This window comes from Sprattus sprattus (genome assembly GCF_963457725.1).
Source record: "Sprattus sprattus genome assembly, chromosome: 6".
Classification (NCBI taxonomy): Eukaryota; Metazoa; Chordata; class Actinopteri; order Clupeiformes; family Clupeidae; genus Sprattus; species Sprattus sprattus.
In genome coordinates, this window is record NC_137925.1 from 29,113,477 (window position 1) to 29,138,828 (window position 25,352).

The window sequence follows — 25,352 nt, forward strand, 5'->3', positions numbered from 1 at the left end:
TTAATAATTTAAAGACACAATAATATAAATGTAAATGCTTACACAGAAATTGTATGTTGATCATACAATTATTAGACAATTTTACACAATTTATGAACAAGCATTTGTTTCTTTATTATAAAAACTATTAGAGTTGTTGCTCTCATAGGCCCAACTTTCTGTTGACTCACAACATCAATCTCACTCTTTCATTCACAGCTATACAAAAACTAGCCTGTGAACAAACAACAGAATAATTGTTCTCTTGACTGGCAAATTCCTTTGCCAAATGCTCCCTTTCTCAAGGTCTCTTTAGCAGACACACACATCACCAAACACACACCTTTCTCAAGGTCTCATGACCAAACACACTCCTTTCTCAAGCTCTCATTAGCATACACACACATTACCAAACACACACCTTTTCAAGTGTTAGTCTGAAAGACAAACATAAATCACATAGTTTAAGATTCAAACATAAATTGCACAGCTTAAGATTCATACATAAATCACACAGCTTAGAAGTTGAAGTTTCCACAAATTGTCAAACCTGATACGGACATCGCCCTGAGCAACTTCCAAAGATAAACTGAAAAAGAATGTAGGCCAACCCAGTCCCTTCACTGCTCAAGCGTGATTCTCCATTCTTCAGATATTCATTATCGCTGTAAATCTCTTTTTCCGTTTTTGGACACATATAGTTAGTATATTGAAACATATTGTAATATTGATTTATTTGAGATAAAACAAAAACAACTTCAGATACAATTCAACCAAACCTGACCAAGGTTTATATTATAAGGTTTATATCATAAGATCTCTGTGTATGTCAGAACTGAAATGATCCAAGTTATCATGACAAAAAAGAACGCCTAAACTGAAGCTGCAGACAAACTGCAAAAACAGGAAAGAAAAACTGTGAACCATAGGAGAGAAGGAGTCTGAACGTGAGCATATGGGAGCAATCATCCTGCCGGCCGCATGCTGGAGTGGTTAGCCCCGCTGGCTGACGGTGTGTGGGTGTGTGTGTGTGTGTGTGTGTGTGTGTGTGTGTGTGTGTGTGTGTGTGTGTGTGTGTGTGTGTGTGTGTGTGTGTGTGTGTGTGTGTGTGTGTGTGTGTGTGTGTGTGTGTGTGTGTGTGTGTGTGTGTGTGGGGGGCGGCTGGATGCCTGGAGGGTGGTGATGTGATTCCCATGGAGCACCTCTCTGCAGAGCTTGTAATGTAGAGTATGGTTCATGCATCAGCGCTGCTGGGTGTGTGTGTGTGTGAGTGTGTGAGTGTGTCTGTGTGTGTGTGTGTGTGTGTGTGTGTGTGAGTGTGTCTGTGTGTGTGTGTGTGTGGGCGCTGCTGGGTGGGGTCAGGAGGTTATTGATATAGTTGGAGTTGAGGGGAGCCTCCTGGAGAGCATAAATAGCGGAGAGCAGTGGGAGAGCCTCGCAGTCTCTGGCCCTAGACAGCCCAGGACAGGTGGTCTCTCCACGCCGCTCAGCTTCACTGCATCTGCATCTCATCCGTAAGTGTGTGTGTGTGTGTGTGGCCATGAAACGCGTACAGCTAGTTCTCATCTGCCTGCATTGCATGTTTTATTCTAGCATTGAAAATGCATATTAACTTTGGCATTGATAGATAGCATATTAAAAGTGCTCACATACGGTTCTGAGAGCATGCACTTCTGTGACATATGTGCACATTCATGAAGGATTAGCATTACTATCTTAGGTTTGTTTGACTCTTTCAAATAAATAATGTAATCATGGATGTGAAGGCATTCCATAACAAAGTTTCACTACTAGAAGTGTTTTATATTATAATGTGTTAAAATGTGTTGGTAAAAACGAGAAAAAAAAAGAAATATAGATTGATAGCATAATAGTTATATCCATCGGAATTGCAGGATTTTGTCAGAGCTGGTAAGTTAATGGAATGGAAGAATGGAAAGAGCTGACAAATGTTTCCATTTCATATTAAATACCAAAAATATAACATATATTATAGGCTTCTATTTTTTGTTGCGCCCCTGAGTGTGGTTTTGCCTCTCCTGAACTAGGTTTACAAGACAGTGTGTGTGTGTGTGTGTGTCTGTGTGTGTGTGTGTGTGTGTGTGTGTGTGTGTGTATGTGTATGTGTGTGTGTGTTAGGTTTACAAGACAGATAATGACGGAGGAGAACTGGAAATGAGTTCAAGCAGCGCAGAATTCTTTCCCCATTACTCATGTGGCTCAGGATCCTTCCCACCACACCGCTTGAGCCCTGTGCTGCGTGTGGAGGGTAGAGCAGTGCAGGCGTCTCATGTGTGTGTGTGAGTGTGTGTGTGTGTGTTTGTGTGTGTTCCCACCACACCGCTTGAGCCCTGTGCTGCGTCTGGAGGGTAGTGCAGAGCAGGCGTCTCATGTGTGTGTGTGTGTGTGTGTGTGTGTGTTATCACCACACCGCTTGAGCCCTGTGCTGCGTCTGGAGGGTAGAGTAGCGCAGAGCAGGCGTCTCAGTTTATCTGCCCTACTTTCTCACGTCTTCCCTTTTTTTTCCCCCTTCCTTCTGCAGTGTTCCAGTATGGAGGCTGTTATGTCCATCTGTGTGGACTGCTTGCTGGCTTGAGCCCTGTGCTGCGTGTGGAGGGTAGAGTAGCGCAGAGCAGGCGTCTCATGTATGTTTTCCCTTCCTTCTGCAGTGTTCCAGTATGGAGGTAGTTATGTCCATCTGTGTGGACTGCTTGCTGGCCGTCCTGCTCCTGACCTTTAACACGCTGAGTGGAGTCGACCTCTTGCCTGTGAGTCTGGATCCCGTCTGCAGCGCCTCCAGCGCGGCCAAGTACAGCCTGAGGTTTACGGGCAAGTGGAGCCAGACCTCCTTCCCAAAGCACTACCCCCTGTACCGGCCCCCGGCCCAGTGGTCCCCCGTCTTTGGTGAGTTCTTCTCTGGCGTGCCCCGATTCCAAACTCCCATAAATACGTGGAGATTCCTCTCCAGCTCCAGCTGCTAGTCGGTTTACTTCTTTAGTGTTTACTTTGGAAATCTGGATTGTGAAACGGCAACGAACCAGAGTGTACTTGGTATGACGAGGGAACCAGAGTTACACTTTTAAAAAGCCTTAGCACAGTTAAATGAAAACCGTACAGAAATGACAGTTGATGACTACATGTGTTGATTTCTTCTTCTAGGGGAAACTCACAGCTAAGACATGACTACATGTGTGGATCTTTTCTGACTACATGTGTGGATCCTTTCTGACTACATGTGTGGATCTTTTCTGACTACATGTGTGGATCTTTTGATTTTTTTCTGATTACATGTGTGGATCTTTTCTGATTACATGTGTGGATCTTTTCTGACTACATGTGTGGATCTTTTCTGACTACATGTGTGGATCTTTTCTGACTACATGTGTGGATCTTTTCTGACTACATGTGTGGATCTTTTGATTCTTTTCTGATTACATGTGTGGATCTTTTCTGATTACATGTGTGGATCTTTTCTGATTACATGTGTGGATCTTTTCTGACTACATGTGTTGAATCTTTTCTTCCAGGGGTTACTCACAGGCAGCTCAGACATGTGTGTGTGTGTGTGTGTATCTTTTCTTACAGGGGTTACTCACAGCTCAGACTACCACATCTGGCGGAGTGATGCGTACGCCAGTAACGGGGTGAGGGAGTTTAGTGAGAAAGGAGAAGCGTGGACGCTCATAAACGAGGTGGAGGCGGCGGGGGAGAAGATCCAGAGCGTCTACGGCCTGTTCTCTGCACCTGCTGTGCTGGACGGGACCGGCCTGACCAACGCAGAGTTTGAGGTCTTTGCAAGGCACTCTTTTGTAAGTGAAATACAACTCATCTTGAGGAGTGTGTGTGTGTGTTTGGAAGGCACTCTTTTGTAAGTGAAATACAACTCATCGTGAGGAGTGTGTGTGTGTGTGTGTGTGTGTGTGTTTGCAAGGCACTCTTTTGTAAGTGAAATAAAACTCATCGTGAGGAGTGTGTGTGTGTGTTTGCAAGGCACACTTTGTAAGTGAAATAAAACTCATCGTGACCCTGGTCAGATATGCGTCTGAACTCTAAATGATAGATTAATCACCTCTGCAGTTTTCCAAAACAATGAAATGTCGTCCTACTCTGCTTCATGTAACTGCTTATTTTCCGTGTCACCTTCACATAAATATTCACATAAGGAAAGAGCGATTGGCAGTGCATGTAGGTTGGGTCTGTAATGAATCCACTTCTTTTTCTGCAAAGACGGGATAGATACAGTAGTAATGTGGGTCACAGACAACAACACATTACACTGCTTCACTCTGATACCGTCCACAGAGATCATGAATGGACTACAAAGAGCCTATGTGCTCTGGTTTAGTGTTTGAGCTCTATTATACTAATAAATATAATATATAAGTGTTTGAGCTCTATTATACTATGTAATAAATATAATATATAAGTTTTTAAGCTCTATTATAATATACAGTATAATACATATAATAAATAAGTGTTTAAGCTCTATTATACTATATAATAAATATAATATTAGTGTTTAGGCTCTATTATACTATATAATAAATATAATATATATGTGTTTAAGCTCTATTATACTATATAATAAATATAATATTTAAGTGTATAAGCTCTATTATAATAAATTATAAATAATAAATAATAAATAATAATCTGTCCCTGCAGCTGTCCTTCATCGTGCGGATCGTGCCTAGTCCTGATTGGTTCATCGGGGTGGACAGCCTGAACCTGTGTGATGGAGAGCATTGGAAGGAGAGCATCCACCTGGACCTGTACCCGTATGATGCGGGCACGGACAGCGGCTTCACCTTCTCCTCGCCCAACTATGAAACCGTGCCTCAAGAGAAAGTCTCACAGGTATGGATCATTTACCCTGCCTCAAGAGAAAGTTTCACAGGTATGGAACACGAATGTGTGTGTGTGTGTGTGTGTGTGTGTGTGTGTGTGTGTGTGCGTGTAACCCTGCCTCAAGAGAAAGTTTCACAGGTATGGAACACGTGTGTGTGTGTGTGTGTAACCCTGCCTCAAGAGAAAGTCTCACAGGTATGGAACACGAATGTGTGTGTGTGTGTGTGTGTGTGTGTGTGTGTGTGTGTGTGTGTGTGTGTGTGTGTGTGTGTGTGTGTAACCCTGCCTCAAGAGAAAGTCTCACAGGTATGGAACACGAATGTGTGTGTGTGTGTGTGTGTGTGTGTGTGTGTGTGTGTGTGTGTGTGTGTGTGTGTGTGTGTGTAACCCTGCCTCAAGAGAAAGTCTCACAGGTATGGATCACGTGTGTGTGTGTGTGCGTGTATGTGTGTGTGTGTGTGTGTAACCCTGCCTCAAGAGAAAGTCTCACACGTATGGAACACGTGCATTAACCCATGAAGAATTGCTGTGAGTTGTGACATGATGTTCTGAGATACTGCAAAACATGCCAAATGGGCAGATTTCTTAACAAATAAGCATATTGATGGAAGCTATTCAGATTTATTAACAAATAAGCATATTGATGGGAGTTATTCAGATTTCTTAGCAAATAAGCATATTGATGGAAGCTATTCATATTTCTTAACAAATAAGCATATTGATGGAAGCTATTCAGATTTCTTAACAAATAAGCATATCATTTTTCTTGCAGATCACTTCAGCTCATCCCAGTCACCCAGCCAACTCCTTCTATTACCCCCGATTAAAGCACCTACCCCCCCTAGCCAGGGTCACCCTCACGAAGATGAAGAACAATCTGGTCTTTAGCCTGCCGGTGGAACCCACCCAATCCAACCAGATCCCCGATGGAAATGAAATAGAAGGAAGTAAGTCATTCCAATGTATGACATCATATACGATTCACAACAAATGGTTGCAGAGAGTTTTGCAGGACATTATAAAATATTATTACAAGGCTTTTCTTACTGCTGTAGAATGCTACATTCACTTGAATAGGGCTTCCCAATGTTCTGTGGTCAATCATTTTTCCATATTTGACCGTTGCATAATTGACCACTGTCAAGGAAAGTGGCCTTTTTGCCTCGGATTCACGTCTATGTAGAACATTCCAATGTATGATATCATATAAGATTCACAACAAATGGTTGCAGAAAGTTTTGCAGGAAATTTTAAAATATCCTTGATTCTATTTGAATAAAGTTTTTAGTACTAGTGTATAACAGTCTTGAAGTTAAAGTTGGATGAGTTTTGGAGGCATTTGGAGAGTTCTTCCCCACTGAGAGATGTTTTGATAACCTGGTCTGTTGCATGTTTAGCATATGTCTCCATAGCAACCCAGAAACAAACCCAGAAACAAATAACAATGTCTGACCACATCTGACAGTTTAACAGTCGTGGAGCACTCAGCCATGGAGCTCTCAGGGAGATATTGTGTGTGTGTGTGTGTGTGTGTGTGCTCAGGGAGTTATTGTAATGGAAGTGAAAAATGATGTGAACTCCAGCCCTGTGTGTCTGTTCCACATCTCCAGTCCCTGTTATATAACACAGCACCGGGCACAAGGTCTCAGTGAAAAGGCATAACATTTTTAATGGATTTGTAATTTCCTAGATACAAAAGTACTGAAAAGTACTGTACATATATTATTAATAATATGCCTAATTTTAAATTGTATTTAAACGAAAAAAAGCATGTTAATAAGCCGAATTGTGCTTTTGTTGAGAGAAGATTGAGAGAACATTGTGGCTCACAAGTCATTCAATGATTCCATGATTCCTTCCCGCCATTAACAGCTACATATGTACATAGTAATAGTATTAGATGTTGTTTCTGTGTGTCACAAGACCTGAATCATGTTGTTTCTGTGTGTCACATGACCTAAATATCGTGTTTCTGTGTGTCACATGACCTGAATCATGTCGATTTTGTATTTAAAATGACCTGAATCGTGGCATTTCCAGATACTCCGCTTGACTGTGAGGTTTCTGCGTGGTCATCCTGGGGTCTGTGCAAGGGGAAGTGTGGAGGGTCCTGGGTGAGACACAGAACTCGCTACATCCATCTGCACCCTGCAAACAAGGGGTCACCATGCCCCCTTCTGGAGGAAGAGAGGAACTGCACCCCAGACAACTGTGTCCCTGTGGCATCACCACCAACCCCCCTCTCTACGCCCAAAGGACACTGAGAGAATACACACACACACACACACACACACACACACACACACACACACACCAACCCCCCTCTCCACGCCCAAAGGCCACTAGGAGAGCAAAGACACTTGTTTGTCTCTTTAGGTGTCTCTACAAAAAATGACTGCATTCAAGCTCAGTCATGGAATTCAATTAAATTCAATTAAATTTTATTTATATAGCGCCATAACAATACAATTGCCTCTAGGCGCTTTACAGAGCCCAGAGCCTGAAGTGATCTGGAAGTTTTAAACTGCCCATAATGACACACACACTCTCTCTCCTGGAATTCAATACACACACACTTTCTCCAGGTGCTCAATACACACAGACACTCTCTCCCGGTGCTCGATACACACAGATACACACACACACACACACACACACACTCTCTCCCGGAGCTCATCCTCATAAAGCAAATTCCCACACTGTTCATTCTACCTGCATTGTGAACGCTCACAGACCTGTTTTATATAAGAGTACTAACTGTCCTGCAGTTGATTAGAAAGCATTACTAGAACATTAAGTAGAACACATCGTAAAGTGAAGGATCCGTCTGAAGCAGGACTAGGGACCTAAATGTGCTGTATTTATTATGTCGTTTTGGACATTATTTGTGATAAACTACCTGTAAATAAAACTGTGTTCAATAACTGCCCCCGCTTCTTCATCACATCACATCTGCAATGCTTGACCTGGTTAGTGGTTACCTACACACACAACCATGGCACTATCTGATTAATAGACCACTGCATTAATACTCATATTATTAATAATATATAATAATAATATGAGCGCAAATATGAATTAATATTAATAACTATTATACATTTTAGGGCATTTTATTACTGAGAATGGAAGATGGAAGAACCTTCAAGTCAGGCAGATTTCAAATAAACTATTCCCACTTTTCAAAGTTAAAACTTAATAAGTAACCTATTTAATTTCCTTTATCGTCTGGTTCTTTTATCTAACTGTGCCCTTGTGGCAGAGAGAGTTCACTGTGGCCTACAGAGAAAGCAGGTGGTCGGTTCTCACACACGTTACCTCCGTGGTTCTTAGTTACACATCAAGGCATCGGTGCTCTGCATTCTCTGAGTTCGAGTTTAAGTCAAACGTGTGAAATGCTAGTCTTGAGTCTAATTCTACTCGAGGTGTGTTTGGTGGCGTGGTCCAGTGCCATGTACTTTGACCTCGGGGAACAGGAGGAGAAGTGCATCATCGAGGAGATCCCAGAGGACACACTGGTCACAGGTCAGGAACGGTTTTACTATTTTGTTTATCTTTTATAAATGTCTCAAATAAGACTCACACGTACACTAGCTTTGTCTTAGCTACAGGACTACTGTATAGACAGCTCTGAGATACATCCATGGAAACCACCTCATAGCATGGCATGAAAACTGAGGTAAATTGAAAACAGTAGAGGAGAGGATGCAGACATGTGATTCAAATGACTAGAACATGATGCTAGTGTTTGTTAAGGCACATTAGGCCTACAGAGTGTGACTTATTGCAATGGACACAGTTTCATGTAATTTCAGAGTCAAGCTTTCAGTGTACAAAATGTGACTTCATATAATGTTAACACAAATAGGGTATACCAATTGTATATATACATACTTATACAAACTATGCATTAATGTTTAATAAACCTACTCATGTTTACTAAACCTACTCATGTCGGATAAACCCTTTTGTGTTAACAAGCAGTCAGTATCGGTTTACAATTTGGTAATCTGAATTTGTCCTTAATTGGTTTAATTTGATCACCTCAATTTTAGTTCCTTTAAACTGAACATTAAAAGCAACAGTCAGGAGTTTTGGTCTAAAGCTAACAAGCTACCCAAAAGGCATACGCAAACACCCCCATCAACACAGCTGGCACTGATAAAAGCGTCATAGCGTGCTAACTCGTGTCTTTTGGCGATATCCTGCTGTGCAAGCTTTCCTTGCATTTTCATGGGGTGGGACTGCATGACGCACGCACACACACACACACACACACAGACACACACACAGACACACACACAGACACACACACACACAGACACACACACACAGACACACACACACACACAGACACACATGGCCTGGGCAGTTAGTGGGAAAGACAGGCTTGTTTACCTGTAAATCACATCACCATATACCATCAAAATGAATTTGAAGATGATACCAAAACTAGTTGCAATTGTTGCATAGTGTTCCTTTAAGATGTGAACTTACAGTCTTTTGCCAATTTCCAGTTTTATTTAGACTAAATAGCTAGTGCTTACGTTTCTGATGTTTGAGCTTTTCTGATGTTCAACTCCTGTATTGTCTACTGTGTGTGTGTGTGTTTGTGTTTAACTGCTGCATTGTGTACTACACTGTTATTTCAGGTTACTTCCTGTTAGAACACTGGGATGAAAAGAAGCCAGACAATACTCCTCATCTGGGCATGACCGTCACCATTCGAGACCCTGATCATGAGGTAGCCTGGCTGCAATCAGTCAATCTCGATCTCTCTATTTCCTCACTCTCTTCAACATGTGCACAAGGCAGGCTGGATACAATATTCAAGTGACACAATGAGCCATATCTTGTGTTTGTTTTGTATGTGAAACATTGAGCCATATCTTGTGTGTTTTGTAAACAGATACTGATGCTGAAGCGGTACGGTAAATTTGGCAAGTTTACCTTCACAGCTCATGCGTCTGGGCAGCATTACCTGTGCATGCAGTCAAACTCGACCAGGTTCTCTGTCTTTGCAGGAGAAAGGCTGGTATGGTGACGTCTATAGCTTTAGTTAAAACAACTGTGTTAATAATATGATAACATGGTGATGATCTGTTTAATCAATCACACAAATAAACCTGATTGTCCATTTTCACCATGAACTTCAGAGGGTCCATTTAGACGTCCAAATGGGAGAGCACTCCATCGATCCTACTGCAGTCAAAGCTAAAGACACCGTCAAGTCCATGGAGTACAGTATACAGCATCTGATCGACCAGATGAATTACATTGCTCGGCAACAAGACTACCAAAGGGTAAGACGCTTTAGCAGCTAGAATGGGTACAAGTTTAGCCTGACCAGCAAAAGTCAACAAAACATCAAAGCAAAAGGAATATAGTGACACTATGCTCCAAAAATGTAGTTGAGTTTGAAACATTCACTTTTCTCTTAAAATATTAAAAGTAGATTGTCATCATAGATATTCTCAGTTTACTTTTTTTTCTCTATAGGTTCAATTGCTCCACTTTATTTATGAATTAAAGCATATCACTTTGGTAAAAAAGCTTTGGGAATTTAAACTGAGTTCCACTGGGGAACGCCTGCCCCCCTTTCAGCCAAGATAATAAAATATGAGATCTTACAAACCAGATCCCACAGTGAACAGCTACTTCATTAAACTTCTGCTTTGCCAAAGTTCAAAGTTTATTTGTTTCACATCTTAATGCAATGACATGCAATCCCAAAGAGCACAGTCAGATAGGACCATGAACAGCACTGAACAGGTCAGACAATCCAAGTTTCTAGTTTTGTCTTGTGTAGTTTCTTAATGTACTAGCATCTGTGTACATGCTTACCCTGAGTCTTGGGTGGTTTCTTCATGTACTGACATCTGTGTACACACTTACCCTGCAAACTGTGCCTGTGTACAAGACCCAGAGCCTCTCCCTCGTTTCGTATCAGTCGAGAAGCCTTGACTCTGATTCATTTAAAATGAAAGCTCTTGGGCTCCCTCTAGTGGTAGAGGCTGATTCATGTTCAGTGAGACAGTAAATTATTATAATGTGATTTCGCGCCATCTTTTCTTTTAAATTAACTTAGTTTATATACAAAAAAAATGTACTATTCTCCACATTCTTAGTCTTTTTATAAGCAACGGTGACCGAGTTATTCATTTAGATTTATTTCGATCCGCGATTGTAATCCCATAAACTTTTTTGTCAAATTCAGTGAATTGCTTGTCAGTGTCCTCTAGCTGTCTGGTCAGCACATTGGTTCAGGAACACAGAAGAATGGGGTGTCATTTCATTGGTTCAACTATCAACAACCTTTCACAAAACCAAATCTGTTTAAAAGCTCAATCTGCCATATGAGTTCGTCTGTGCAGTTTATCTAATATGATCTATGAATCTATGTGTGTGTGTGTGTGTGTGTATACCTGGACAAAAAGGAAACATTGGGAAAGCTCTATAGAGCTGAAATGGTGTTTCATGTGTTTTATGCATATCAACTAAACCAGTACAAGTATAAGTCATTGCCACATATTTTGTTTTAAGATTGTGTCTCTTCTTAATTACCAGGAACGAGAAGAAACCTTTCGAGAGATCAGTGAGCAAACCAACTGGAGCGTTTTATGGTGGGCTCTCAGTCAGACGGCCATCTTACTATCGGTTGGAGTCTGGCAGATGAAGAGGCTGAAGGACTTCCTCATTGAAAAGAAACTAGTTTGATGTTATGATGTCATCAGTTCTCATTAAGGACTTCCTCGTTGAAAAGAAACTATTTTGATGTTATGCCTGCAGTTCTCATGGAACACAAATGTGGTTTTATTTTTATTATTATTATGGTGTTTGTTGTTATAAATCCACCAAAATGGAAAAAAAAAATGTAACTATGACTTCACAGACTGATAGACTGCAGGATCATATCTATGGTGACTACATAAACCCTGAATTACTACAACACAGAGGTAAATCAAATACAAAATTCAATCAGAAATTGAGCATGGCATCCTTCATCATTCCTCTTGAAAAGCACTTCTAAAACCTGGTAGGGGTGAGAGTGGTGTGACAGAACAAATTGAATAATTTTGTTTACCCTTTAATAGTATGACGTGCTATCATGGTAGGGGCTGGCAATAGATGATTATTAGTAAGTACAGCTGCTATAAAATGCTACAGATCACAAACTAAGACTGTGATTTATTCTTTCACACAGATGTTATAAACCTAATGTAGAAAATGAATCCACATTAATGTCCTCAACTGTAGCTAAAGGCACTGCTGCTGTACTCTCTGGACATCTCTTGTCGCTAACTACAAGTCTGACTATAGGAAAGTAGGCTACCCTATTGCCACACCACATAGATAAAATATATAATCTCAACCAAACCCACAACACAAAAGACTAGCATATAATATAGCCTAATAACATTTAGATAGGATAGATAGTGTAGAGACATGACAGCCATGTGTAGCCTACTATAACATTAAAGCTGTTTCTGTTGCTCAGTGTCCAGGGCCCAGTTTCCCGAACGCTAAAAAGGACTTGAAATCGGTCGTAAGAGGGATATTGCAGAGCGGTTTCCCGACGCCGCACTTACGGCAATGATGAATCTATGATGTCGCCAAAATCCACGTGGGCCGTTAAGAAACGTCGTTATCGGGAAACTAGGCCCAAACTTATAAGAGGAGGGAAAGAGGAAAGAACGCAAAAGGAACACATTTTAAATCCCCAAATATAAAAAAACGTCCTACTTTTTAGCTACGTTTAATTTAAGCTATACCACTTGTTTTTCGTTTGAATAAAATAAAGAATAATGACTAAATGCAAAATGTCTAGGTTAGATGGCATGGCACTGCCCCTAGCTCTGATTTGTGACTTGGTGACGTTCGCGCTAAGGTAGAACACAAATGCCTCGTGCATTTCAGGTGGTTCCTCCTTTGACCATCTTGAGCTCTAATCGGTTGGTATTTTTGATTTGGGTGATTCTTTAGCTGAAGGAAAGTTTACGATACAATTATTTTTCAACCGACTGCCCTGTAGTGTAAGCCAACAGCTACAGGTAAGGTTAACACTAACCTAGCCAGCTAAATAGCTTATCGGTTTGTTAACTTGAATTGTAGTCAGTCAATAGACAAGCAACATTAGCATTGATTACGCACACATGGCGCCCTTAGATTAGCGTGTATCTAGTTTCTAATGTTTCTAATTAACGAATTTACTGCCACTGTACCTTTTACAATTCTGCCTCTGAACTTGGGACTTGATGTTGTTCGTTAGCATTATTTGCTAATGCTTGCGTAAACACTTCAACGCTATTAGACACTGTTAAATATAGAGTTCGTTGGTGCCAGCCTACTGAAGATCACGGATGGCTACCAGTTGGATCTGCTGCAACACCTGCTTTGCTCCACCCTCTGCCAACAGCAAACTAGCTCTGTCCACTTGTGGCCATGTCATCTGTAGTAGATGTTTTCAGAAGGGTAAGACTATTCTCACTCCAAAACAATCTAGGCTATTGAGATAGCCCAGAACTATCTATGAACACCGGCATGCGCCATCTGCTCCCAGTTCAATCACTACATTTTTTGTTTTTCAGGCAACGTCAAGGAGGGGGAGTGCCGAGTATGTAAAGCAAAGTGTCAGCTGTTACTCATTTCAGACAAGGTAAATTAAAATTATGTGGCATAAGCTTAGCATGGGGATGGGGTTATCTAGAAATATGTATATAAATAAAGTATATAGGCCTACTAGAAGTAGAATATATTAGAAATACTAGAAATAACACCACGTAAGCCTAGGTTATAAACAGAAGTAACATAATTTTTGTATTTAGGGGAATATATTAACAATATCTTATCTTATGCTATTCATATGTTTTATTGGTAGTTTCCTGCTGAAAGGCGTTGTCAAAGTTACCACCTGTCATTTGGTGCTGTTGTGAAAGGGATGGTGTTTGTATTGACATTTTATTTTCAAGTTCAAGTTAAAAAAAAAAAATGTCTTCTGGTGTGGGACTGACTTGTTTGTTTGTATTTAAAGACTACTGATACCATTGTTTTAACTATTTCTGTGAATAATTATTGTCTTCTGGTGTCTCCTAGTTTTGAACATGTTTAACATGTAACACCAACAAATTCTCTACATCATTATGTGACAGTCACTGCCAAACAATGTTGTTAAAAGACAAAATTGTGAATATCATGACAGTAGTAGTATTGTTATATCTCCCGAATGTAAGATTAAGTTGTAACAGTTTGTGTGTTCATTAGTAATGTTCGAGTCTAAGTTTTGGAGATACTTCTTTAAATGCCCCTTTACAGGTTTCTTGAATCTTGAAAATGTCCAATGTTGTCAGCCTCTTTAAATGCTGCTTTCTCATGTTGTGTTCTACCTGCCTCTGAAGGCTCTTCGGTTGATAGGCTCTTCAGGTAATAGGCACTTCAGGTAATAGGCTCTTCAGGTAATAGGCACTTCAGGTAATAGGCACTTCAGGTAATAGGCTCTTCAGGTAATAGGCTCTTCAGGTAATAGTCTCTTCAGGTAATAGGCTCTTCAGGTAATAGTCTATTCAGGTAATAGTCTCTTTAGGTAATAGGCTCTTCAGGTAATAGTCTATTCAGGTAATAGGCTCTTCAGGTAATAGTCTAATCAGGTAATAGGCTCTTCAGGTAATAGTCTATTCAGGTAATAGGCTCTTCAGGTAATAGGCTCTTCAGGTAATAGTCTATTCAGGTAATAGGCTCTTCAGGTAATAGGCACTTCAGGTAATAGTCTCTTCAGGTGATAGTCTCTTCAGGTGATAGTCTCGTCAGGTAATAGTCTCTTCAGCTCTGCCCCTAATTGTGTAAATAGTGAAGTCAGGATAATTGTATAATAATTAATAATAGGCTTTTTTTTCAGAGCACCCCCGAGGTGAAGGCTCTCTTTTCTGACCTTGGCACTACGGTCACAGCGTACTTCTCAGAGATGAGTAAGGTAATTGTAATTATATAGGTATATAATTATAGTCTATAATTATATATGTATAATATTATTAATATGAGTTACACTTGTTGTTAGTGGGATTGTACAAACAAGAATACATATATTATTGCATGCCATCGGAACTGCCATCAACCATTTTGTATGTAAAAATGTTTGTAAACTCAGGCTTGAGCTTAAGACTTGTTCAAAGGCTAAGGCTTTTTTTTTTAGGTCCTACTTTTTCAAGCAAGACATCGAACGAGATTATTGACACATTATCAACAAAGGGTAAGAAACAAGAAAATAATGTCTATTTACAGTTATGTTTTCAAAATGTACCACATTTTTCAATTGTGACAAAATCAGTACCAAAGTTATGGTCCTTTGGTGGACCATTACTTGAGGGTGTGCTGTTGCCTTCTGGTCTTTGAGCCAGAGTTTTAACACTACTGAGTCCGAGACTGTTTTTCACTCTCTTGGGTAGTCTGCCATGCCTTGATATTTTTGTATACTTCACCTAACTAAAAACATTGAGGCAAAAGTGGGATGTATGATTATATTCTAGAAGACCTCAGCAATATTAACATGAGCGTAAAAGGAATGTAGTAAAAAATATATATATTTAATTTAAAAAATCAAATAAACCAAGCATTAATTCAAATACTATTATGAGGCTTTGGTAACTATCAAAACTTTGGAAACCTCCTTAAAACAATTTCCATGCAATGCCTACATTTTTAAACATACAGTGCCACTTGAAAGTATGTGAACCCCTTGAGCGTTTTCTGTTGTTTTACCTTGATTTTCCAATAGATGAAATGTCAGGTTTATGTTTATCATTTGCATGTACTTGTTTAGAGGAAATAGTTTGAGAAGCTGAAAAACTACATGAAACATGGAATTAGTCCATTTCAAAAGTAAGTGAACCCCCAGCTGAATTGATAAAGTCAAGCAGGTAACAGATTCAGTGAAACTTATTTGGGTGAATAATTAGTCAATTGAGCAAACCGATCATCTGTGATGTGTGGGTTGACTTTTACCTGATTTATTCTTCTTCTGGTGCTTCTTGGTGATGGTCTTGATGGGCGTCCACTTCTAGGCAGAGATGCGGTCATGTTGAATGCCCTCCATTTCTAAATTATTTGTCTTGGATGGATGGATGGAGCTGGAATCTTTTGGAGATGGTCTTATAGCTTTCCCAAGACTGATGGGCTGTCAGAACCTTCTTCCTGATGTTCTCGGATATCTTGTTTCCTTTCGGCATTGTTGATCTGTGTGGGTACACCTTGGCACTACAGTAGTTTGGTTGGTTTCCTCCCTCTTTTAATCTGTGTTGCCCAAACCTTTCCCTAAGGATGTCTCAGATGATCGGTTTGCTTAATTGACTAATTAAGCACCCAAATAAGTTTCACTGAATCTGTTACCTGCTTGACTTTACCAATTCAGCTGGGGGTTCACTTACTTTTGAAATGGACTAATTCCATGTTTCATGTAGTCTTTTGGCTACTCAAACAATTCCCTCTAAAAAAAGTACATGCAAATGATAAACATAAACCTGACATTCCTTCTATGGAAAATTGGTGATGAAAAAAATGAAAAATCATGGTAAAACAACAGAAAACTCCTAAGTGGTCAAGGGGTTCACATACTTTAAAGTGGCACTGTAAATAGCTTCACTTGATGCCCATCTTTGTTGCAATTAAGAACCTGCAATATGCATCTATCAAATAAGGGTCCTATGTCTTTGCCCTCAATGAATACTTTAACACATTCTCCTTGCTCCGGCTTCAATCTCTCAATGTTTGCTACTATTGTTTGTTTGGCGTCTATCTCTAGGTTGCTAGTATTGCTACTATTGTTTGTATGGTGTCTAGCTCTAGGTTGTTACTAAATTTCAAACGAATGCTTCATTTTAATGTCATCGCACGTAGCCACCACCACTGGTCTCTGATTGGTGGGCACCTCAGAATGGTCCATCATTTCATTTAGCAAAAATCAGTCTCAGGCTATAATCCCTGACTATATTCCCAGACTATAATCCCATTGAAAATTGAGCTGGGAGCAATAGAAGGAGGTTTGGTTGAAAGCTACTAATCTAATTACTGGAAAGGCATTGAGAAACCTTATAAACAACAGCACAGTGGGCACAGACAAAGAGTTATCTAGCATGCTAACTCACGCGATATGCAATAGTTGATATAGAGGTATTGCTGTGAAAGGTATTTTTATATTATCACAAGAAGATTCTAACCAAATCACAGAACTTCATAGTGCACTGAGGGATCTGACTAAGTATGTGACGTGCCTAAACCACTATGTTGAGGCATTCGCTTCCACCAGCATGCTAGCTAGCTAATCGTTTTTTTGGCCATTCAGATTAGCATGGGTCTGATGAAAAAAATCACAGATTTCAAACTACTGGAGCACCTGCCAAGGTTCACTGGTCTTGACACCACTTTTTGAGGGATTATTTTTCAGTGCCCAAAGTTAGTTTCAGAGTTGAGAGGTGACAGAACATTTTGCAGAAAATACACTTTATTTGGGCGCAAACACATTTCTTGTTAATTTTCATGTGAAAAGTGATAACTAAGGCAAATTTGATTGCAGAATGAAAAATTAGAAGATGTTCTGCTTAAAATGAAGCAAGAAATACAAGACCTCAACACGTAAGATTTAACATTTTATATTTACCAGCGTATAAACCAGCATAAGATATTACATAGACATTATTGGGTAATTTGTTTTTCCTTTTTATTGTTTCAGAAAACTCTCTCAGCAGAATACTTACATATTCAAGTTGGAGAACTCCATTCACCAAAGGTAGTGTCAAAGTCTTATGCAGATAGATGTCTGATGTTGCTATGACTATTTAAACTATTGTTATGGACTTTGGGTGCAAACACTCATTTCCATGCAGATTTATGACATTTGAATCAAGTTGTGTTTGTTTATAGAGCATAATTTAATCCTGTGGCATCAACATGAGATGTATTTATCAGTGAATTTATTGGAAGGAAAGGTCATTAAGTTTTATAGCACTGCTACCACTATGCTGGTATAATAATGTGGTGCGAAGATTTGATCTGAGATTCAATACAAAATGTTTCTCTGCTTCGCTGACTTTAGCTGAGATGAGTCATACAGTGTGTTCTTCAACAGCTCCAAACCATCCTCACAGAGCACCTGGAGTTTACAACCGGCCAAGTCAGGTACCATTTAACACCATGTGGTTGTTCAGTTTAATACCATGACTTATGTGGTTGTTCAGTTTAATACCATAACTAATATGGTTGTTCAGTTTAATACCATGATTAATATGGGTATTCATTTTAATACCATGACTAATATGGTCGTTCAGTTTAATACCGTGACTAATATGGTTCAGTTGACCCTTTGAGCAAATTAGTGTGTGAAAATGTAAACAGAGCTACTATTGCGTTCCCACATTAATATTGCCATAACGGGTAGGTGGGGCAGCTGGTTAGTGGCCACTCACACAGGGGTTTGGTGGGCAGCTTGGCCTCAAATCTGCATAAGGTTTGGCTCTAGAAAATACATTGGTTGAACAGGAAAAAACTGCAAAAAAATGTATGCAGTGCAGTATCATTAATAACATTCATTCTGTAATCCCCATCAACGCAAATGTATCCCTTTCAGTCACAGTCACTGTCAATAGTGAATGTGAGGTTGTGGAAGGAAGGCGGTGGTGAAGAGGGAAAACACATAGACGTCCTATCTAAATATACGTCCTATCTAAATATACTTCCTATCTAAATATACGTCCTATCTAAATATACTTCCTATCTAAATGTACTTCCTATCTAAATAGACGCCCTATCTAAATAGACTTCCTATCTAAATAGACGTCCTATCTAAATATTAGTGCTGTCAGTTTAACGCGTTATTAACGGCGTTAACGCAAGCCCATTTTAACGCCGTACATTTTTTTTATTGCGTGATTAACGCGTTGTAATAAAAAAAAAAAAAGTTTTTTTTTTTTTTTAGATTAACGTTCTTTTTGCTCTCCCAAACTGTGTAGTAGGCAAACGTTACGTTTGAGTGAATGGTGAGCGCGATACGGCGAAATGGATGATAAAAAGCTTCTGAATAGAAAGTTTACCTTTAAAAGTTGTGTTGTGCAAAAAAAGCGAGCTTCACTGTTGTCTGAAAATTTCAACAGGCAGCTGGCTGAAAGCACAGAAGTAGCATGCTTACCTTTTATTGGTAACCTAACTGTTACGGTTCATTGTTTTTTAAATAAGAGGCCTGACTTCTATGTTCACAGCAAACTTGAAAAAAAGATAATATTAAGCCATGTTTTAACTGCACTATAGGCTGAGGGCCTGATTTACTAACAGGATTGCGCCCATTTCTGGCGTAAAATAGCGGTCGTAAACATAAAAAGGTATTTACTAAGGGGGCGCATTTGAGTAGAGTCGCATATTAACGCTTTGAAGGTGTGTACCTGCAAACAGGTGGGATGGTTCCGAAACGTGGGTGGTAACGTAGGCGTGAAGCGCTATTTAATGGGAGGAGTGCGCCTAATGATGTATTGCGTCGTATTTACTAAACTGCCTGGCGAGCGCACATCTCTGATTTGCAGGGTAATTCTCCGCCTCATAAAAGCACGTCTTAACCAGGAAGCGCATTTCCACTGAGTCTGAAAACGTTGATATGGCAGCAGCAAGGCGACGACAGAGACAGAGACAGCGAACAGAAATATTTTTTTCAACTCGTATAATTTATATATTCATATATATGAAATTAAACGTAATTAAACTTTCCGAACGTAATTGGAGAAATTGATCGCACCCACATGCAAACAGTCCCACCTTCAATCCACGAACACGTTTACCAAAACAGAAAGCACACATATTCAATGAATGTCCAGGTCATATGTGATGCCAACATGACCATTACTTACGTGGTAGTGGTCTGTACATGACAGTTTTATCTTCCGGAATAGTGCCATCTATCCATGATTGAGCAACGGTGATTTTGGCTACTTGGTAAATGTATTTGTTTCAGTGGGGATATATTGTAGTGAACCCATGTCCCTTGTAGAACGTATTAATCTCGCCATGTACACATCTATATTGTTATAATAGACAGTTTATGCATTAATGCCACCAATAGCATATTATTTATAATCGTGTTCTTTTAAACATCTCGCTGTAGGTGATGGCGGGCAAAACAACAATATAACCCATTGAATCAGGTTCAGTGATTGAGCGAACGTGGACCAATATATCTATTCGCTGAACCTTAGTTTTTTCTTCCTCGAATCTCCATGGTGGCAGTAACTTGCTGGCAAGTTCTCCAGTCTTTTAACGGTGCGCTAAATAATGATTGCCCAGCGCGTATCTGACTTGATAAATATCACGGAAAATGCGGGGAAACACCGTGCGTTAATGTGTGCCTGGCAAAGGTGCAGATTAAGATGCGTTCGCAAATCAATCTTAGTAAATCAGGCTCTTTAAAGGGCATAACAAGTAAGCACAGTTTGCCCAGCGCAGATCTGGCTTGATAAATACCACGGAAAATGCGCAAAAACACTGTGCGTTAATATGCGAACGCAGATTAAGCAGCGCTCGCATATTAGTAAATCAGGCCCTGAGTATCTGAAATGTGCATTTTATAATTTTATTTTGTACCGCCCTGTTTGGCAATGTTGTTTTTCAATAAAATAAAACATTGCATAAAGCAAGCCAATCCACTTTTCCATGTTAATAAGAGCATTAAAAAAAAAATGATTGAAGGGACATTTAGAATAGATACAAATTTGCGATAAATGTACGATTAATCGCGATTCATTTTGAGTTAACTATGACAAAAATGCGAATAATCGCGATTAAATATTTTAATCGTTTGACACCACTACTAAATATACTTCCTATCTAAATATACTTCCTATTTAAATAGACGTCCTATCTAAATAGACTTCCTATCTAAATAGACGTCTTATCTAAATAGACTTCCTATCTAAATAGACTTCCTATCTAAATAGATGTCCTATCTAAATAGACTTCCTATCTAAATAGACGTCCTATCTAAATATACTTCCTATCTAAATAGACTTCCTATCTAAATAGACTTCCTATCTAAATAGACGTCTTATCTACTGTAAATAGACGTCATATCTAAATAGACGTCCTATCTAAATAGACTTCCTATCTAAATAGACGTCCTATCTAAATATACTTCCTATCTAAATAGACGTCCTATCTAAATATATGTCCTATCTAAATAGACTTCCTATCTAAATAGACGTCATATCTAAATATACTTCCTATCTAAATAGACTTCCTATCTAAATAGACTTCCTATCTAAATATACGTCCTATCTAAATAGACTTCCTATCTAAATGCCTGTAGATTAGCCTCCATGTGCTGACCCACTCTATGAAGACCACTCAAAGCCCCGTCATGCCCTGCATGTCTGTGGAAGGGAAGGGCAACGCTTTTTACAATTATTGGGCTCAACAATTCATGCTGTCTGAATGTAAGAAGTTGATTCTTAACAAAACTGTTGAAATCCTTTGGTTTCCCTCAGCACAAATTAGATGTGATACGATTGCAAGATTGACATAAGACACAGCATAACTGTTTCTTGGGCAGCGGACACAAAAAAAAAAACACTCAGCCATGGTAACTTAATTGTTCACAAATGAGGTTTTGCAACAGTGAACAGGGCCTCGTTTCCCGAACGCGCACTTAGCCTAAAAAGGACTTGAAATCGTTCGTAAGAGGAATCCTACGTTGCTGACCGGTTTCCCGACGCAGCACTTAGCTTAAGTTTATCTTTCGTTGAGAAGAATTCTACGTGTGGTCAGGACCAGTAGTAACTTCACACTTAGCGATGCAATCCACCAGGGGCGTCGTTCGGCCTATTATAGAAGAAATTCAAACGATGTTTCTGTGTATAGCACATCATGAGAATGTCATTGTTTCACCTGCCTATTCCCATCAAAATAGAAATAAAGAATATTGAGTATTTAAAAATAAATATTAGGCTATACAAAACTAGTGCAGTGCCCGTAGGAATTATGCATTCTGTAGTGTTAGCAGACGTAGAGCTGTTGGGTAGTGTAATGGCAAGACATATTTGCACTCCACATAGCCTAGGTACAGGTTACACTGAAGTATTATTGTGATGCATGTTTCCTTTTCATTAAGAAATGTGTTAATGGTAGCCTTTTTGGAGAGTTACCAACAAATAAAGTTTGAGATTATGTAGTGGATGCAGTTGAATATAGAGGTCAACGTTGCTGTCTAAACTATAAACTAAATGTCATAAAGAAAGAAATTATTTAAAATGAAGTTATGGTTGAAATAGGATCACTTCTTTATTGTAAGGGTAAGTGTAGGGTAAGAATGGTCATGCAGTTGGACTCAAATGTAGGTTAATTTTATTGAATGTATGTAGCCTTCTGTACTGTATGACTTCGATGATGCTAGCTTTGACAGCCCACTCTCAGACAGATCGTAATAAATGTCCTTACAATGGGAACACAGTTTAAATACTCTGCTGGAGATGGCGTTACTATCCCCGCCCCGAATTCAGTGCACAGTGCACGTTCGATGCACGCATAGGCTAGCTAATTTCACAGCAATTAACGTAAACAGGTTAACGTGACGTAAACAGCTCCTAAGAGATACTTAAGAACTCGTGCACGTTGCGCTCGTGCACCTGACTTTAAGATGATGTTCGGGAAACGCTCGTAAGTAGAAAGTGTTATTGAGTCTACGATGTCGCGAACCACGTAGGCCGTTAAGATACGTCGTTATCGGGAAACGAGGCCCAGTTCTCTTAACTATGATAACCCAGTCACGATTGACTATAGATACTCATACTTAAGTGCTAATTACCTTCCTCTTGCAGTTTATTCCCATAAGGGGGGACCCATCTGCTTGAGGTCGGCCGGGTGGAGATAGGAAGGGGGGGAAGGAGGAGGGTTGTGTTCATACTTTTAGTATATTCATACTTTGTTTAGTGCTAATTATCAGTCACGGTTGACTATGTATATTCATACTTTGTTTAGTGCTAATTATCTTCCTCGTGCAGTTTCTTCTCTCTCACAGAGGCCTTTCTCTTCGCCGGTCTCAAGGATGAGTGTGTGAGTAGTAATAATAATAATAGCAACAATAAACAACAGCAATAACAAACAAAGGATTTGTGTGTGAGTAAACAACAACAATAACAAACAAAGGATGAGTGTGTGAGGTAACTGTAAATCACTGCATATACTGCATACAAAAATGACCTGATAGTTCCCATGATCCCTTTCATTGGATGATGTTTGTTGAAATAAAAAATGACTCGATATTTCACATGATTCCCTCCAGGAAAGGAAATTCAGACGCTGATAACACGCCTCTGTTTTGTAAGGTTAGTTTTAAGTTTTGCGTTAAAATGTCAAGTTATATTATTTTTATACTTTAATGTTGTCAACATTAGCTTTGTACCAATACATCTCCACATGTTCTGCCTTCCAAAGCCTGAGATCCCTGGAAGCATCCAGCGACTCTCTCTCATCAGCCCGCCTCAAGATGGCAGGATCGGTCAGTAGCTTTGGTTGAAAGGAAATTGAAAATAGCTGGATGTTGATATTGATGCTTATATTTGGTATCATTACTGTTATTATTATGACTGTTGGTATTATTACTGTTGGTATTATTATTATTAGTTAATTTTTCCAGTTGAAAGACACCTCATGTATACTTAACGTGCCTGATATGATTATACTTGCTGATATAAAGTATAATATAATATTGTGATTGATTATTGCTTACAATGCAATTATTACTTGAAAGTGTTCATGAATATTTTGTATGTTAAAAGACATTGTATTGTAAGATATTGTTTATTTGTGAAATACAGGCACAGTATCTGGTCACAGAGTGGGCAACCAGGCGGCACGATCTCCTTCTGCCAGGTACTTACCCTAACCCTGTCAGGTACTGTGGCATCATATGCTGAGGTCTGTCAGGTACTGTGGCATCATATGCTGCATAAAACAGTCTTCTGGTTTGCTCTAAAGATAAGAAAGAAATCATAAGGAGTTGTCCTAATGGTAAACGCAATGCTTGAGCCGTCCTTGAGAAATTCATCCACAGCTCACTAGTCACCAAATTAATGGTCAACCCTCTGTGTCATAAGCTAGATGCCCCCCCCCCTCCTGTGTCATAAGCTAGTTACCCCCCCCCCCCCCCCCCCCTCATAATGAAACTTCTAAGGAGAAACTTGATCCGTATAAAAATGGTTTCCCATATGATAGTTAGTTATGAAATAGTTCTCAAAGATGTATCTTTGATAGCTCAGAAAATCTAGATTATTGTTTTATGTTTATGTTTGTTTATGTATCAATTTAAGTTTTAAGAAGTTTCTGATTAAATCACACAATGGACCAATTCCATCTGTGGAGCCCCAATGGAAACCATTTTAGTGTGGATGCATGAACGGCCTAACACAGCGAAAGGTGACATAATAATGTGCTCACTGTCATTTAGTCTTTTAGCAGATGCTTTTGTCCAAAGCGACTTACAAGGGAGAGAACAGTCAAGCAAAGAGCAATAAAAACTGGTGTAACAATTAATACTACTTCACATAAGAAATAGAAAAGCAACATAGAAAGAAAAAGAAGTGCCGTCAATCAATGTAATGTCTGACGCAATCACTGCGGTTAGAAGAAAGAAGGACATTAAACTTAAACTTTTGTCCCCGGCTGTGCACACAGTTCAGCTGTACTAGTGATGAGCTCCGTCTGCGCACACAGTTCATAACAAAAGTTATTTGTATACTTAAAGGATATGGTCAAGGAACAAATCAAAGAAAACATACATAATTACCATTGTTACTTTGAAAGGGGTGTGAGTTATAGCATATGGCCAAAAGGTTTGTGATTTCTTCTCCTGAAATTCTATCTCACAAATGGTAAATGCAAATATGGGTACAAATGTTTGTTTAATTTAGTTATCTTCATTTGTTTATGCATATCATCAGTCAGAACAATATTGTTGTCTTTTCTCTCCCTAGCTGGGAGTTCTCCTCCCTGAACCTGAGGAACCCCCGAGATGCATCATGGGAAACGCCTGTGTTCAAAGCTCCCTTCAGATACTCGTCCATGTCATCACTGCATTGAGTAGCATGACCCTTGACCCCTTCAGATACTCGTCCATGTCATCACTGCATTGAGTAGCATGACCCCTTTAGATACTCGTCCATGTCATCACTGTATTGAGTAGCATGACCCCTGACCCCTTTAGATACTCGTCCATGACATCATTGACCTGTGTTTAAACCTTAGATAGGGACCCTTAAACTGAAGACCAGTAGAGCACAGAGATCCAAATGCTGTTGTAAGATATGACGCAAAGCATGGAGACACACACACACACACACACACACACACACACACACACAGAGACACACACACACACACACAAACACAGAAACACACACTGACACACACACACACACACTCACACACACACACACTCACACACACACACACATGCTGTTCTAAGATATGACAAAGCATGGCGACACACACACACACACACACACACA

At 39.6% G+C, this 25,352-nt stretch overlaps 3 protein-coding genes across 3 annotated transcripts; all 3 read left to right on the forward strand.

Moving 5' to 3' along the window:
* Window positions 1-1,367: 1,367 nt before the first annotated feature.
* Window positions 1,368-7,717, forward strand: spon2b (spondin 2b, extracellular matrix protein). Its single transcript, XM_080840122.1, has 6 exons — window positions 1,368-1,493; window positions 2,649-2,883; window positions 3,565-3,788; window positions 4,645-4,836; window positions 5,600-5,774; window positions 6,868-7,717. Exons 2-6 carry the CDS (start codon window positions 2,658-2,660, stop codon window positions 7,089-7,091), a joined length of 1,041 nt encoding a protein of 346 aa, XP_080696248.1. The 5' UTR covers window positions 1,368-1,493; window positions 2,649-2,657; the 3' UTR covers window positions 7,092-7,717.
* A 505-nt stretch (window positions 7,718-8,222) lies between these two features.
* Window positions 8,223-11,544, forward strand: LOC308367107 (transmembrane emp24 domain-containing protein 11; the record flags this gene model as incomplete). The annotated part of the gene is made up of 5 exons (XM_080840927.1): window positions 8,223-8,352; window positions 9,480-9,571; window positions 9,737-9,862; window positions 9,984-10,130; window positions 11,395-11,544. The coding sequence occupies 5 exons, from the start codon at window positions 8,223-8,225 to the stop codon at window positions 11,542-11,544; spliced, it is 645 nt and encodes a 214-aa protein (XP_080697053.1).
* Window positions 11,545-12,741: 1,197 nt separating this feature from the next.
* On the forward strand, window positions 12,742-24,945 carry rnf212 (ring finger protein 212). The gene is made up of 13 exons (XM_080840501.1): window positions 12,742-12,878; window positions 13,139-13,299; window positions 13,416-13,483; window positions 14,720-14,794; window positions 15,014-15,070; window positions 17,390-17,448; window positions 17,546-17,602; window positions 17,942-17,991; window positions 22,848-22,899; window positions 23,129-23,171; window positions 23,281-23,344; window positions 23,664-23,718; window positions 24,819-24,945. Exons 2-13 carry the CDS (start codon window positions 13,188-13,190, stop codon window positions 24,922-24,924), a joined length of 798 nt encoding a protein of 265 aa, XP_080696627.1. The 5' UTR covers window positions 12,742-12,878; window positions 13,139-13,187; the 3' UTR covers window positions 24,925-24,945.
* Window positions 24,946-25,352: the final 407 nt, after the last annotated feature.

What these genes read in the sequence shown, in the direction of transcription:
- rnf212 (XM_080840501.1), top strand. Translation starts at nt 13,188, where the DNA reads ATGGCTACCAGTTGGATCTGCTGCAACACCTGCTTTGCTCCACCCTCT. An exon ending in GAAATACAAGACCTCAACAC is followed by an intron (nt 17,449 to 17,545) that starts GTAAGATTTAAC and finishes TTATTGTTTCAG; the next exon opens with AAAACTCTCTCAGCAGAATA. An exon ending in ACACGCCTCTGTTTTGTAAG is followed by an intron (nt 23,172 to 23,280) that starts GTTAGTTTTAAG and finishes TGCCTTCCAAAG; the next exon opens with CCTGAGATCCCTGGAAGCAT.
- spon2b (XM_080840122.1), top strand. Translation starts at nt 2,658, where the DNA reads ATGGAGGTAGTTATGTCCATCTGTGTGGACTGCTTGCTGGCCGTCCTG. An exon ending in CCAGTGGTCCCCCGTCTTTG is followed by an intron (nt 2,884 to 3,564) that starts GTGAGTTCTTCT and finishes CTTTTCTTACAG; the next exon opens with GGGTTACTCACAGCTCAGAC. An exon ending in CTCAAGAGAAAGTCTCACAG is followed by an intron (nt 4,837 to 5,599) that starts GTATGGATCATT and finishes TTTTTCTTGCAG; the next exon opens with ATCACTTCAGCTCATCCCAG.